The following is a 16,039-nucleotide window of genomic DNA, read 5'->3' on the forward strand; positions in this document are numbered from 1 at the left end:
CTGGCAACCATGTTTCTGCTCTCTGTTTCTGTGAGTTCAGCAATTTGAGATCCTGCATGTAAGTGCAGTTTCGTAATAATTTTCTTTCTATGTCTGTCTTAAGTATTTTTTCCTTAGCATAATGTCCTCCAGGTTCATTTGTCTTCTCACAAATGACAGAGGCTAATTCTTTTTTAAAGCTCAATAATCTTCCATTGTGTACTCAGAGCACGTTTCCTCTGTCCATCGTCCACTGGCAGGCGTTTTGGTTGCTTCCCCATCTAGGCTGTTGTGAATAGTCCTGTGACAAACCCGGGGCTGCAGGCACTTCTTTGAAGGAGTGATTTTATTTCCTTTTGACATATTCCCAGAAGTGGGAGTACTGGATTATATGGATCATACTTCTATTTTTAATTTTTTGAGGAAGCTCCACGCTGTTTCCCGTGGTGGCTGTGCCAGTTTGCATTCCCACTAGTGGTGCCCGGCGCATCCTTCACCAGCGCTCTGACAGTCCGTTGTCTAGTTGAGAATACCCACCCTAACAAATATGAAGTGAGATCTCCCTGTGGCCCTGATGAGCAATGCCACAAGCACCTCCTTATGTGCCTGTTGGCCATCTGTTTTCTTGGGGAAAATTTCTAAGTAGATCTTTTGCCCACTTATAATTGAGTGGGTGGGTTTTTTTGCTATTGAGTTGCATGAGCTCCTTTTTTAAAAAAATATTTATTTATTTATTCAGAGAGAGAGAGAGAGAGAGAGAGGCAGAGACACAGAGTGAGAAACAGGCTCCATGCAGGAGCCCAACATGGGACTCGATCCCATGTCTCCAGGATCACGCCCTAGGCTGCAGGCGGCACTAAACCGCTGCGCCACCGGGGCTGCCCTAGCTCCTTTCATGTATTGGATATTAACCCTTTACCAGATAGATAGATAGATAGATAGATAGATAGATAGATAGATAGATGATAGATAGAGTGCAAATATTTTCTCCCTTACTCTCTCCTTACCCCTTGTGTGAATGGTTTCTTGTGTTGGGCACAAGCTTTTTAGTTGGATGCAGGCCCACTGGTTTATTTTCACTTTTGTTGCCTGTACTTCTGGTGTCAAAAAAAAAAAAATCATCACTAAGATGAACATCAGCGAGCCTTTCTTTTTTCTTCTAGGACTTTTATGGTTTCAGGTCTTTATTTTGAGTTGATTTTGTGTGTGTGGTGTAAAATTAGGATCTGCAACTATTGTTTTCCGTTGTGGGTGTTTCAACACTGTTCTTGAAGAGTCTGTCGTTTGCCCAGTGTGAATCCTTGGCACCTTTGTCAAGTATTTGTTGGACATGTGTGTGGGTTTACTTCTGCGCTCCATATTCTGTCCCCTTGGTCTGTGTGTCTGTTGTCCTGCCAGTATTATGCTGTTTGATTACTACAGCTTTGTGATAGTTTGAAGTCAGGAAGTGTGATGCCTGCAGCTTTGTTCTCCTTACTCAAGATTTCTTTAGCTACTCTGAGTCTTTTGTGGTTCTGTACACATTTTAGGATTAATTTTTTGTTTCTGTGAAAAATGCCTTTGGAATTTTGGTAGGGGCTGCATTGAATCTGTAGTTTGCTTTGGGTAATACAGACATTTTAACAGTATTATATCTTCCAATCCATGAGCACGGAATGTCTTTTTTTGTGTGTCTTGTCATGTTTCTTACAGCAGTGTCTTACATTTTCCATCTACAGGTCTTTCACCTCCTTGCTTGGATTTATTTCTAACTTTTTTTAAAAATTAGAATTGTTCTCTTTTTTGATTGTTCATTGTTAGTGACTTTTGCATGTCATTTTTTTTAAAGTTTTTTTTTTTAAGATTTTATTTTTTATTTATTCATGAGAGACACACAGAGAGAGAGAGAGAGAGAGAGAGAGGCAGAGACACAGGCAGAGGGAGAAGCAGGCCCCATGCAGGGAGCCCGATGTGTGACTCTATCCCGGGTCTCCAGGATCACAACCCGGCCTGCAGGCAGCACTAAATCGCTGTGCCACCAGGGCTGCCCGACTTTTGCATGTCAATTCCGTATCCTAAAACTGAATTCATTGGTTAGTTCTAACAGTTTTCTGGTGCAGTCTTATTTCCTGTATGTAGGATCATGTCATCTGCAGGGACAGTTTTACTTGTTCCCTACAGATTTGGATGCCTCTTATTTCTTTTTCTTGTCTGGCTGTTCTGGCCAGGACTTCCAGTACCATGTTGAGTAGGAATAGAGAGAGGACAGGGAAAAGGCTCCCAGCTTCTCACGGTGGAGCATGATGTGAGCTGTGGGCTTGTCCTGTGTGGCAGGACATTCATTATGGTGAAGACCATAATTAGTACCAGTTAATTTTTATCCTGAAAGCATGTTGAGTTTTATTAAGCACTGTTTGTGTGCTATCAAGATGATCATATTATTTTTATCCTACATTCCGTTAACGTGGAGCGTCCCGTTGCTTGATTTGCACACGTCAAACCATCTTTGCATCCCAGGGCTAAATCCACTTGGTAGTGGTATGTGACCCTCTTTAAAAAAAATTTTTTTTATTTAAAGATTTATTTATCGAGATAGTAAGCATGCATATGTGGATGAGAAAGGCAGAAGGGGAGAGAGAGACAATCCCAAGTAGAGTCTATGCTAAGCATGGATACTGATGTGGGATTCGATCTCATGACTCTGAGATCATGACCTGAGCCAAAATTAAGAGTTGGACGTTCAACTGACAGAGCCACCTGGGTGCCCAAATGTATGACCCTCCGAATGTGCTGTGGAATGTGGTTTTTTAGTACTTTGTTGAAGATTTCGGTGTCTGTGTTTAGTGGGATATTGGCCTGTGATTTGGTTTTCTTGTAGCGTCCTTGTCTGGCTCTGGCATCAGGCTAATGTTGGCCTCGTAAGATGAGTTTGGAAGTAATCTTCCTCTCTGATTTTCTTGGAGGAGTTTGAGAAGAATTGGTAGTAATTCTTTAAATGTTTGGTAGAATTTACTGATGAAGCTGACTGGTCCTGGGCCTTTCTTTGTTGGGAGATTTTTATTACCAGTTCAGCCTTCCTTACTTGTTACTTGTCTGTTTAGATCCCCTGTTTTTTCAGGGTTTATTCTCAAGAGTTCATGTGTTTCTGGGACTTTGTCCATTTCTTTCAGGTGATTCGGTTCATTGGTTTCAGTCACTAGTAGTTTCTTATGCACCTTCGTATTTCTGTGCTGTTGCGATGTCTTCTCTTTCGTTTCTGATTTTATGTCAGATGTATTTTTTTACTGAGTTCAGCAAAAGGCTTATCAATTTTGTTTATCTTTTCACAGCAACTCTTAGGTTCTGTTATCTTTTCCGTCCTCACCCGTGTGTAGTTGTCTCAACCCATGCTCTGCAGGGTTACAGCAGAGACTCCTGTCCCACCACCTTGCTGACATCCCAGGCCAGTCCTTTATTTCCTATCTGGGTGCAGGGATGAAGTGACTTTGGGACTGGAATGTGGTACCTGTGGCAAGTTCCCAGGTATCAACACGGCAGCTTGGGTCCCCACCCGCACTCTGAGATCCCTGCTCCAATGTGAGCTCCTGGCATGGAGGGACCCAGCCATACCCTGGGTCTGGGGCTCTACCACTGAGCACCTCACGGGGCTGGGCATGTTCTGGGTGTGGGAGAGGCCTGGGCTGCTTGGGTCATAGCAGTGGCCTTCATGGTACAGATGGCTCCATCTGACAGGCTACACTGCAGCCAGGGTCACCTGTCAGAACCCAGGCTCTGGGCCTCCACCTGACCCCTGAGCAGCCCACCAGCTTGTACATCAGCAGATTTGTCTGGTGGCTGTCATCCACGCTGGGAGGGCTTTGTTCTGCCCCTCGGAGCCTCTGCCAGACAAACACCATGAGTGGGTCTGGGTGCTGCCACCTGGTAGGGCCCCTGATAACTGGGTAGTGTCTCCTTTTTCCTTCTGCTTGGTCACAAAGGATGAATGAAGTAGAACAGAAAGGCAGGAGGCCCGAGGTTTCAGTCTTGTTCCTTCCATGTGTCCTGTGACTTTGGGCGTGCCCTGGCCTCCCTGGGCTCTTACCTCTCCACTCCTCTCTATAAGGCATGTGGGGACTATGCTTGGTGCCCTTGCATCCTCCTCGGCCCAGCCAGCTAGCTTTTTGGCAGCCTGTCCTGGCCTGCAGGGACTGCCTGTCTGTGGTGCCTGGGCTCCTGTGCTGGCAGGGTGCTGCATCTTCAGGAGCAGCTTCTCACCTCTAGATAAAAATAGCCACATGAGATCTGAGTGCAGCCTCCACCTGTCACAAGTGGCGCGTGGGCCTGGGACATGTGTCTGGGGTCAGTGGTCACCTGGGGGCCTGTCTGGAGGACATGTCCTTCGACCAGGAAGGGCTGTGTGAGCTGCTGGGCCTGACGTGGCTCTGTGGTCTCCCCAACTTCTCTGCATGCTTCGTCTTCCTGATACAGGCCCTGGGTATGCTGCCTTCTCTGGGGCGCCTGGGCCCTGCGTCCCATGCCCTGAGGAGGGGCCGGTTCTCCTCTTCCTGTGCTGCCTCCATGCATCTGTGCTCCCAGCCACCTCCACTGACTTGCTACTCCGAGGTCAGCTGGGGCCAAGGCCTCCTGAGGCTGTCGTAGGTGTCTCTTCCCCTCAGGAGATGCTCCATCCTGGTTGCTGTGACTGGCCCACGGGTTAGAGAATTTCCAGCCAGCCTGTCATTCCCTGGCCCCCCTGGCTTCCTCCTGAGCCCCTCATAAGCCTAGAGCCTGAGCAATCCCCCATTACCTCCAGACCCCCTGATGTGCAGGACGAGTACCAGCACATGGGTCACATACATCCTTCCCTCCTGTTCCGGTGGGGAGACTTGCGTGCGGCACACCAGGGAGGATGTCCCACAGGGTTACAGGAGTGACATCACAGTCCTGGTCCTGGACACGCGTGGGTTCCTGTAGGCCTCTACCTGGCATGAATGCTGGCTGCAGGAGGAAACCGCCCTTCCTGGGAGCCTGAAGTTGCAGTCTTTGGGGCCTGCTCAGACCCCATCCCAAACCCTGGGCAGCGACCACTTCCACCCGGTGCCCAGACCTATGCGCCTGTCCAAGGGCTCAGGTGCAAGGTCCTCCTCTTCTCCTGGGTGTTAGCCTGGCTTTCCTTGAGGCCTCAGAATCTCTGGCGGAGTCCTGAGCTGGATCCTGTGAGTGGATCTGATGCTGCAGATGATGGAACCTGTGCCAGATCACCTGTGGCCGAGGAAGAGTGTGGGTGGCTGATGGCGCTCTGTTGCTCAGGCGGCAGCCTGGCCATAGCAAAAATCTGAAGAGAAAGGCAGGAGTAAAGCACTGCAGGGCAAGGTGGGATGTACCGGACAGACAGCAGCCCAGCCAGCAGCTGCTCTTATAGATGAGTGACTTCATGTGCAGACACAGGACACTGCGAAGGCAGACCCATGCCCACCTACCGCTTTGGCTGGGTGCTGCTCCCTGGTCCCAGCTGTTCCCCAGCTGCCCTGGACATGCCTGTATGGGTGGGGTGACGCTTGGAGGGACAGTACCACAGGAAGGAGTGACGAGTTAAGGCCCAGTGGATGGACTCTGACCCAGTGGGTGGCAAGTGCCTGACCTCTGCAGCAAGACCTGGGCTCTGCAGGATCTGCACCTCCATCAGGATTTGGCAGGCATCATGTCTGCTTCCCAGTATTCTAGACAGACTAGCGTGTTAGAGCTGGTGGGGCTTTAGCTGTCTAGTGTCAGGTGTGGGCTGGGAGGTACAGGGGGACGTGGTGTCTGGGCCACCTGTGGGGTTGGGCTGATGAGGCCGGCATGCCACATGGGCCTCTTTGTCTGTGTGGGCTGCCTTGACTCGGCCTGGACGCCAGCTGGATGCTCTGGGGGTTGGGGCAGTTGACGAGGTGCCCAGCACTGGGGGAAGCACTTGGGGGCCCTGGACATTGTCTTTCTGACCAGTGCCCCTCCAGGGATACCATCCGTTTCCTGCTCGACTGGGAGAACCTCCTGGACCACTGCTGGTGCCCGTTCAGTCCTGGTATGGCTGGGTGTGACCCGGAGTGCTAGCTATGCTCTCCACATGATGGGAAGCTGCCCTCTGCCCTGCTCTCCTACTCCTGTTTGTGCACCTGCCCGTTGTTCATGCTGGGAGTCTAGCTGCTGTGTGATGGGAGCCTCCCCTCCCTTGTCAGCATGAGGGCCACGGTCCCTGCTTGCTCCTCATGTCTCCTCCCCCGGTCCCTTTGACCTCTGTGTTTCAGACTGTGTAGACGCAGCCATTCAAGGCTGGTGGAGTCTGGATGAGTGTGATCAGTTTCCAGTCCTATACGGGGTTGGGGGGTGGGTGTCTCTGCTGCCCTGTCCTCAGCTCCCTCAGTGGTGCCAGCCCTCCTGTGCATGTGAGCCAGAGGGCGCACACCCCTTGCCACCCATGGGCTTAGCTCCAAGGAGAGTCGGCTTACCCAGCAAGAGGCTCTGTGCTGCCTGCCTGTACCTGTCCCATCCCCTGGTCATGAGGCTCCTTGAGATCCTGGACACACAGGGCTTCCCATGGGGGACATGTGACAGGTTGTGGATGGTGTTTGGTGATGTCGAGCTTCCTATTCTTAGAAACTTCTTTTTTCATTTAGCAGAATGGACCCTCTCCCTGTCCCTCTCACCCCAACCCCAAAATAGTCCTCCAGGGTGTAGGGGACATGTGTTCAGGTCCGTCCCCCCCCACTTTTTTTTTTTTTTAGATTTTATTTATTTATTCATGAGAGACACAGAGGAGAAAGAGAGAGAGAGACAGAGACAGAGACACAGGCAGATGGAGAAGCAGGCTCCATGCAGGGAGCCCGATGTGGGACTCGATCCCAGGACTCCAGGATCATGCCCTGGGTCAAAGACAGGCGCTAAACCGCTGAGCCACCTAGGGATCCCCTCCAGATCCCCTTCTTTCGGAGTGTGATGCACATGCTGTTTGACCCAGCAATCCCTCCCTACCTGTGGGCACACTTCTCTGTAACCCCATCCTCTGGATGGAGACAGCCCATGTGTCTCTGGAAGCCTCCCTTCTTCCTGGCTCAGCAGCTTAGGGTCAGGGTGCCCGTCGCTGGCCCATCACCTCTGTGGGACATGTTAGTTGGTCAGCATCTGTCTCACTGAGTATGAGGGGTCCCCTCGCACAGCATGGGCTCCTGGGCCTGACTAGAGGGAGGGTGGCCGAGCCCCACAGCCTCACTCCTCGGGCTGTGTTCTCCTGACGGCTGCCCTAAGGCAGGACTCCCTCAGGGAGATGCAAACAAACGCTTGGTTCCCAACAGTGTTGACTTTCCTCCAAGTTAGGTTTTTGCCAGTTACTCTGGTTCCCAGGGTCTACGTAGCCCTCACAGGTCTCCGTTACTGTTGTGTCATTTCTGAGCCCCTCACTGTGCAAAGATTTGAGAGGCACACTACATGCATCTCACTCACACGGTGACTGAGATGTTGAGTGGGGCACCGAGCCTCTGGGATTAGCCTCTACCTGTTCATCACAGTCTCTGCACCTCTGCTCACCTGTGTCCTTGTGGATACTGTGGTGAAGTGTCTATGCCCAATCTGCAGCGTCCTGGCCTGAGCCCCTGGCCGCAGGGTCCTCTCTGCCACCCAGACTGCCCCAGGGGTCATGGTTTGGTTTCTGTGGCTAGTTTGCCGAGTCTGCGTGCAGAGGCATGGCCCACACCTGGCGTGCCCACGGGTAGACTCAGCCCTGCACTTACTTCCATTCCTGGCCAACTTCGCAGGGGGTCTGTGCCCCAGGGCTGTGTTGTGGAGATTGCTGGTGCCATTGCATGCAGACACACTCTGGGCGCTTTCAGATGCTTCCCACCATAGTACAGCTAGGAGTGGTTTTGTGCAGAGCCACTGCTGGGCACATATTTTGTGGTTTCCTGTCAGCACATTCGTGAGGCGGGATCACTGAGTGGGAGGTGATGAGTGTTAGACTTGAGGCAAAACCCCAATCCTTTTCCATAGTGGTTTACTAGTCTTTATCCCCACCACCCTTCTTGACCCCTAGGAATGCCAGTTCTTTGTTTCTGCCAGCTGAATGGGTGCAGAATGGTACACAGCGGGTTTCTAGCAGAGCTGACAGCCTCTCCATGTGCTTCTTGGAATAGGTGCTTCATCCTCTGTGAGGCTTCTGTCTTGTGCCAACTTTTCTTTCATGTTGTTTCTCGTTACTACTCCATAGGTGTTCTCTGTCGACTGCCAGCACCAATTAGGTGGGCGAGGTGCCCTGGGAGAGGGCAGGACTTTGTCCCCAGCATGAGCCCCATTGCTGACCCACACGGGGCATGAAGGGCAAGGGTCCACCCTGCCCGGGTCCTTCCTCCTGGTGGGTGGCATGTATCGGCTCCCCTCTCCCTGACTAGCCACCTGCAAACTACCAGCCTAGAAGAGCTCCTGTCTGGGCTGCTTCCTGGCTCCGCACAGTGGATCTCATTTTGTCCATGGAGTGTGTGAATGGTCTCTCTCGGGGGCCATGAGTTTACAAATAGACCACCGAGGCATGGATGTTCCTTTTGCTTCCTCTCTGCCTTCCTCTGAACATCATGCTCTGTCCATGAGAGGTGGTCTCTGCAGTGCCTGGGAAGTCGGTGTGCTCACCAGCCTCCCATGTGCCCACTCACAGCCCCCGTCAGCTTCCTGCCTGCATCCATGCCACCTCTCCCTGCCCCTATGTGCCCACCTGCCCCCCTCCAGCCCCCTTCCAGCCCACCTGATGGCTGTGCCCATCCCTCTGTGCCTGAGGTGAGGCTGAGGCGGGTGGGCAGTAAGGAGCCACCTCACTGGCTCACAGGACTGGACATGAATGAAGTTTAGCCCTGGGTCCTAAGGGGTGGTGTTTGGTTTTGGGATTTTGGCTTGGTTTTGTAGCTGGGATTTTAGTGCATTGCATTGTCCTATCCTTCCTGTGCTCACCCTATTTTCAGTTCTGCTCCTGGCAGTACTGCTCAGGTGAGCTTGCAAAGTATTGACGAGCTTTTAGCAGGAGCCCTGGCCTCGTTGGCAGGGTTGGCATGTAGGAAGCAGGTGCACTTGGGAGGGTTGATGGATGCACGCAGACATTGTCAAGACAAGGTGCTGGTCTCCTGCAGCCTGAGGATCCAGTACCACTGGCCTCATAGGTGGCCACCTTCTAGCCTCCTCCCCACACACCCCTAAATGCCAGGTGCGGGGACCCCACAGGGTGCACTGCGAGTGGAGGTGGTGCATGACAGCTGCATGTCCATCGCCTATTGCTCCAGGAAAGACAGGGTTTCCAGTCTGTGAGCTGGTTTGGTCCCGCTCAAGGTCGGGCCATCTCTTGTGGTGGCACAGACCCTGTGGCTACCACCTGGGCAACATTGCCTCTGGTGCTTCTGCGCAGAGGTGGCTGCTGGCACTCACTGGGGGGCCAATGAGGTGGCCGAACAGATTGGGAAGTGGATTTGGCACTGTGTTTGCCAGTGCTCTTCCCATCACCTGCTCCTAACAGTGGGTATGCAGGGCTGCCTCTCAGGGAGGCCATGCCCTCCCTGCCTGGGCTCAGCAGGCAGGGAGGGCATGGAGAGGGACAGCAGGAGGCCCACTGACCCTGCTCTCTCTCTTTTCTCGAAGGCTCAGCTGTCACAGGCCCTGGAGGAGCTGGGGGGCCAGAAGCAGAGAGCGGACATGGTGAGTGACTTGGTGGTGGTCTCATGGCCACAGGGAACCCAGGGGGTGGGTGCTCTGGACCCTGGGCAGGGAGGGAATCATGTCTTTGTCATGTAGGCACAAGTCTGCAGGTCTGTAACATTCCCAGCACTTCCCTTCATCAGAAACACAGTGGGGATGGGAAGGAAATGGGGCTTGGGAGTTGGGGACTGCCCCTGGATTATTCTGATGTGGGTGCCCCAGTGCATTTTGCCCCACGTCATGACCTGCCCAGCATAGAGCAGATGTCCCTACTGGACCACCCTGGCCATGTCCTCATGAGGTCATCCCTGGGCTCTTGGCCTGTGGTGGCCCCACCTCACAGGGTGTGCAGGCTGAGACACCCACCTGACTCTGCAGCCCACGTTTCCCTACTGAGCACCAGATATGCTCTGCTGCCTTTTTTTTTTTTTTAAGGATTTTATTTATTTATTCATGACAGACACAGAGAGAAAGGCAGAGACACAGGCAGAGGGAGAATCAGGCTCCATGCAGGGAGCCCGATGTGGGACTGGATCCCGGGTCTCCAGGATCACGCCCTGAGGCAAAGGCAGGCGCCAAACCGCTGAGCCACCCAGGGATCCCCCTCTGCTGCCCTTTGATAGGTTTCCTCTCCATGTGCTGCCCTCTTGGATTGCCTCTGCTTATCCCCCAACCCCCACCCCAGGTGTGCTGCCCACGGGGATAGGTGCAGGCATAGGCAGGCACTGCTGACCCTGGCCTCGGCACCCAGCGTCGAGAGGCTTCCTTACCACCATCTGGGGGATAGACAGTGTGGTTTAGTCTCTGTGTGGACCTAACCGTCAGTGTCATAGGAGGGCCACAGGGTTTGCGTGTGTTGTGGAGCTGCTCTGCCCCAGGCCACATGCCAGCCACTTGGGGTTGGGGTGGGCTCAGAGGCTGACATCACAGCTCAGGGTTCCTTGTGCACTGTCATTGTTTGTCTGCCCCCAGCTTTGAGCAGATCATCTGGCCTTCACCTGCAAAATAGGAGTGGCCCACAGGTTGGCATGCCATGTCCCTGGATTTGTTTCATCATCCTGCAGCCATCCTTTCAGCCTCAGGCTGTCTTGTTATGTCTTACTGCTGCTGTGACCGTAGTGGAGGCCAGTACTGAGGAGATCCCAAACCGGCCCACTCGTGAGGCAGGGGCCTGAGGCTGGGATGGGATGAGGCCCAGGTGCCAATACCTGGGAGCCTGAGGCCAGCTGTGCTCAGAGCCCCTGACCCACAGAGGTGAGGGAGGGTTGCAGGGTCATGTGGTGGGCATTGGTAGGACGAGCCAAAGATAGACATGGGTTAGGTAGAGCATGAGTCCAGAGGTCAAGGATGGCGGGATGGCCTGGGCAGTGGGTGGAGGAGTTGCAGGTGGGATGGGAGGATTGGGGAGGGCAAGGCAAGAGAAAAACATAGGGGTCTGAGATGCCGCTGGCTGTTGGGTGCCCAGGCCTGGGGGTGTGAGTTCCCACATCAAGACCCTCGAAGCCCCTGGGTATGTATACATCTTCCGGAGCCAGTGAACGTAACCAAGAAGGTAGACCTTGCGGATCAAGACCTGTCAGGCTCTCTAGCACCTGGACATGCAACCCAGGAGGGGCACCTAGGACCTGGGGAAGAGGCCCCACAGCACAGTCCTGTTGTCACACAAAGGATCTTCAAAATGTACAGCAGCCCACCAATGTTTCTGCTGCAGGGGGGACCTGTGGGCACCTCTTGTTCCTGAGTATGAGTTCTCTGCAGCAGGCATTCATTGTGGACTAATCTGAAGGGAACCGCTGTGCTTCTGTGTAGATCCTTCACCCTTATCTGGCGGGGAACGGAGCTTGGGACCCAGGTGGGGCCTGACGGGAGTGGGGGACGACTGCCTCCAGTGAGCCTGGAGTGGGGAGCTTTGTCAACAGTGTGGCCCAGCTCATGTGTATGTGCGTGACTAATGGGACTGCGGGGGGGGGGGGGGGCGGTGTGGGGTGCAACATGCCTGGGGTGCAGCTCAGCCTGCCTGGTTTCTAGACCTTGGGTGTGGGGTTGGGATGCTCCTTGAAGTCAGACATATCCATATGAAGAACCCTGGGGGAGAGACCCTGATGTGCGGGTCCACATGCTCCCTCGGCTTTGACCTGAACGGACATGTGGCTGAGGGCTGTGTGTCCTGCCATGCACACACAGGTGGGGAGAAGGAGGATGCAGTTGTGCTGAGCACAGGCCCAGCCCTCGGCATGGAGGCTGAGACAACTTCCTATCGGAGCTGGCATCTCGGCCCGGGTCCTGCCTTTCTCAGGCTTCTGCCATGGGGCCACTGGGGCTGCTGCATCTCATTGTGGGCATGCCCAAGGGACATGGGGCTGGAGGGTGGCTTTCTCGCCTTGATTTCAGCCCGTACTTTCTTTCCATTGTGTAAAGCTCCCTTGAGCCTTAATATCCTGAATACTGGTTCCACCTCTAAACCAATTAAACTAGAACTCTGGTAAGTGGGAGGGCCCTCTTCTCCCCAGGTGGTGCTGATGTCAGCCAGTGCAGACCTGGCGCCCCTATCTCTGTGCAGGGGCCATACCCCAGGCACTGTGAGGCCTTTGGGGAAGATGCTCCTCGGGGAGCTTTGGCTGAAACGTCCCCATGGCACCAGCTGCGCAGAGCCCAGCAGGTGAGTGAGGACCTGGTTCTTCCCAGCTATGCGCAGAGTTGCAGGCTCTCTGGTGCACATAAGCGGGACATTGTGGTTGCCTTGCTTCCTTGGATCCAGGCTGTAGCTGTCACCTCACACAGGTTTAATCTCTGCCTTCTGATTGTCACATGTTGAGCTTGTTCCCATTTGTTTCTCCTCTCTCCTTCCCGCTTAGTGGGAGAACACATGGCTCGAGGCAGAGTGAAGCAGGTGCTCACTCAGAGGCTCACAAGCCTCTCTTCTTCCATCCTCTGCGGGCATTACCTTCTTCGGCCTGAGGAGATGAGGGTTAGGAGGGCGTCCCAGTCCCTGCTGTAAGCCCTCGTTGACGTGGGAGTAAGAGGTTGAAGGTGGGGTTGGTGGCAAGAGCTCTCTCTGACATGGGAACCGAAGCCACCCTGGGTCTGGCTCTGTGACCCTCACCCTGTTTCAGGGACAGTCATGGCAAAAGGTGCAGCAGGGGGCACCTCTGGCTGCAGGAGGGCGCCTCCCCATCCTCTGTCCAGGTAGGTTGGGGACGGCCTGGTTCCTGTGCCACCTTGCCCAGCCTGTTGTCTCTGAGCCCTAAATTGATCCACTCTTTAGGAAAGGGGAGAGAAAAGAGAATTTAAATATCTGTAGCTAATTGCAGATGATAAGACAAAGATGGTTTGCCTTTCTGTTATTAATTAGCAAACTCATGCTAATTAGGAAGCATGGCACAATTCAGGCTTTTCCCTTTAAATGCAATTAATATCACAAGGAAAAATGTCCTGGGCCATAGTTGTATCATTAACATCCCTCACCCTAATTAGATACGGCCAGCAGTGGCTGGAGAAATGAGTTTTTTTATTATAACTATAAAAATCCCTCTAATATTTTATGTACTCCAGGGAGCAAGAAGTGAAGATTTATTTTCCGATTTAAGGGGAATGACACCCCTCCCGACTCTGGCTGATGAAGCAGTTGTCTGCCTTGAGACTGTCTGTTAACAGCTCCTGTGGGCTTGCGCTGCCAGCCTCTGGGCCTGTGGCCGGTCATTCAGAAAGGGAGAAGCTCCGTCCATGTGCGAGTTGCCCCACGCTGGCCGTGACAGGTGCTCTACAGGGTATCTGTGGGGTGGCAGCACCCAGCAGGGCAGGCCCACTGTCCTAGGGAGAGAAGTATCCTCAAACCTGCAGCCTTCAGCCTCCATGTGGCCTCACCCAACCTGGGGCTTTCATCCTCAAGTGACAACCTCACTAGCTGCAGCTCCGAGGGGCTGACATGCAGATGACAAGAGATGCCAGTGAGAGCCGACTTTAAGCTCTACGAGGGGCCATGCACACGTGCGTGCAGCTTGCTGATGCCTCTGTCATTTTGAAACCAGCATCGAGGGTCAGGAAATTGTCAGGAGGAGTTGTGTGAGCTCTCATTGTTCAGTGCTGGCAGCTAGCATCTGTACGTGCCTCCTGCCCAAGAACCTGGCCTTATCGCAGTCTGCCAGCATTGCCAGCTGCCTTCCGGAAAATTATTACAAGAACCTCCTGGTTCTGCGACTGATAGTGACTCATTTCACGTCCTGCATCCATCCTGCCACAGGACCAAGCCCAGGATGGAAGACCCCCTGCTTTGATGGGGGAACTTCATCTGTGGTTGGGGAGTCAGGAAGGCTTATGGGGAATGTCACTGCAGTGGCCAGGGGAGTTGGGTCTCCAAGGCTGGTGGCAGCCTCAGATTTTGGCCAGCCTGTTTACTCCCCAAGAGCAGTGTCTGACTCTGGAACCCCGCATGATTCAGTTAGATGTTCGGGGCTGCAGGTGGCAGGCCGGGGCCAGGGTACCTCAGAGACTGAGCCCCAGGAGCTGCCGCTGAAGTGCAGGAGAGGTGGGCAAACATGGCCCTGTGGGCGGCTGTGTCCCCAGCCTTACCTGGGCTTCACCTGCTGCACTTGGCTGGCTCGGCTCTAAGGCTGACCTGGATGATCTGTGCAGTCTGTGGGTGTCCCAGGACCTGGTCCTGCCTACCTTCCCCAGGCCGGCCCCTCTGCCGCATCTGCTCGCTCCCAGCATTTCCTGGGGGTCGGTGCTTCTGCACTTTTGTGCCCACTGCTGGCCGTGTGCCTGGCTGTCCTGTGTCCTCAGGGTAGCCAGTGAGAGAGACAGACCTTTGCTGCAGGAGAGCAGTCTGCTGGCCAGCCGGTGGCACTTAGCAGCAGTGCTGGCTCCTCCACATCAAAGCGACATCCTGGTCATCTTCAGGTGGCTAGTGCCTGGCACGGAGTGAGCACTCAAAGAGTGTGATTGGGGAGTAGGATTGATTCTGGGTGGGCATCTGCAGACTAGGCTCATTCTTGAGTGCCCCAAATACTGGTGGTGACAGTAGTTTATTAATGCACACTCACCCACCTGACAGCGAGCTGGGCACCATTCCAAGAGTTCTGCAAACGTCAGCTCTCAGAGCCCTGCAAGGTGGCCGTTGTCACCCACCCCGCCCCCTGCCTTTTACTCATCAGGATGTAGAGGCACGGCTTCTAGTGGCTTCCAGTTCCAGTGGCTTTGCTGCCAGTTCACACCTCTACCTGGGCCTTCAGGATTCCTGACTATGGAAGTATCTTTTGTGTTCCAGACTGCACTGACCCATGTTAGCGCAGGCAGCATTGTCACTGTCTCTACTTCACAGATGGGGACAGTGCACTGAGGGGTGTCTGATGCCCAGAGCTGTGCATGCCCCCGGGGTGGCCTTGTTAGGACTCCCACCTGTGTCCCAACACCATGGCCCCACAGTCCTGGTCACCGCACACTGTTCTCAGGCGTCCTATCCACTGTTGAGTGCTGGCTTCTGAGGATGGGTGCCTGGGGCAGCTCCATGGGAGCTGGGATGCTGTTTATTTTTAAAGATTTTATCTATTCATGAGAGACACAGAAAGAGAGGCAGAGACTTAGGCAACGGGAGAAGCAGGCTCCCTGCAGGGAGCTTGATGCAGGACTCGATCCCAGGACCCCAGGGTCACAACCTGAGCTGAAGCCAACTCTTAACCGCTGAGCCACCGAGGCATCCCAATGAGGTGTATTTAGAAGTTAGCATTGAGCTGCCCTGGGGTGCACAGGGCTTCCCCGAGAGCAGAGTCCCCAGCAGGTGCCTCAGGGCTGGAGAGGTCGGGGTGACTGAGGGATGTGGAGCTGGCTTCTAGCTGCTATCTCTTGCCGGCTGCCCTGGGATGGTGCATACTGCACAGGCTTGTCCATACCCTGAGTTCAGCCCTGGGTCCCCTCCTCCTTAGGGTGTCCAGGTGGGGCCCTAGCAGAAATGGTCCCACATCTTAGGATGTAGCTCCTAAGGGGGGAAGGGGTCATGCACCTTCGGCTGGACAGTTTTAGTGCCTGGCACCCCCATGGTAAATTGGCCGGATTCAACGAGGGTGTCCTGAGCCACTTCCAGGCATCCGTTCCGCCTCGCCATGCCTTTCCTCATGCATGTGTTCACAAGGCCCTGCCATTCTCTGTACACGGCTTTCTTCACCCTTGCGTGTTGCCTCCATGCTGTTTCTGCCCCTAGGAATGTGTTTCCATCTCTCAGGGCTGAGTTCTCCCTCAGAATCAAGCAAAACGTCCTCTGCCTCTCCTTCCCACTTGCTGTCCCTTCGTAATGATATGTTGCCTTCCCGCTCCACGTTCACTTGTGGGCATGTGGTCATCACCATAGCCCTTGTCCTTACTATGAACTTGCTTCAGATAGTGCCACAACTACTGAGTGCTG

The 16,039-nt window shown here is 53.9% G+C and overlaps 1 protein-coding gene across 9 annotated transcripts in view; it reads left to right on the forward strand.

Annotated features, from left to right (window-relative positions):
* Positions 1-16,039, forward strand: part of MAD1L1 (mitotic arrest deficient 1 like 1) — a 345,798-nt gene that overhangs the window by 192,460 nt on the left and 137,299 nt on the right. For all 9 annotated transcript variants that reach the window (XM_072753315.1, XM_026011310.2, XM_072753319.1 and 6 more), the window contains one exon: positions 9,586-9,642. In XM_072753315.1, coding sequence (XP_072609416.1) covers positions 9,586-9,642 — 57 coding nt within the window. The remainder of the gene's footprint in view (positions 1-9,585; positions 9,643-16,039) is intronic.

The sequence above is a fragment of the Vulpes vulpes genome, chromosome 3, assembly GCF_048418805.1.
Source record: "Vulpes vulpes isolate BD-2025 chromosome 3, VulVul3, whole genome shotgun sequence".
Taxonomy (NCBI): domain Eukaryota; kingdom Metazoa; phylum Chordata; class Mammalia; order Carnivora; family Canidae; genus Vulpes; species Vulpes vulpes.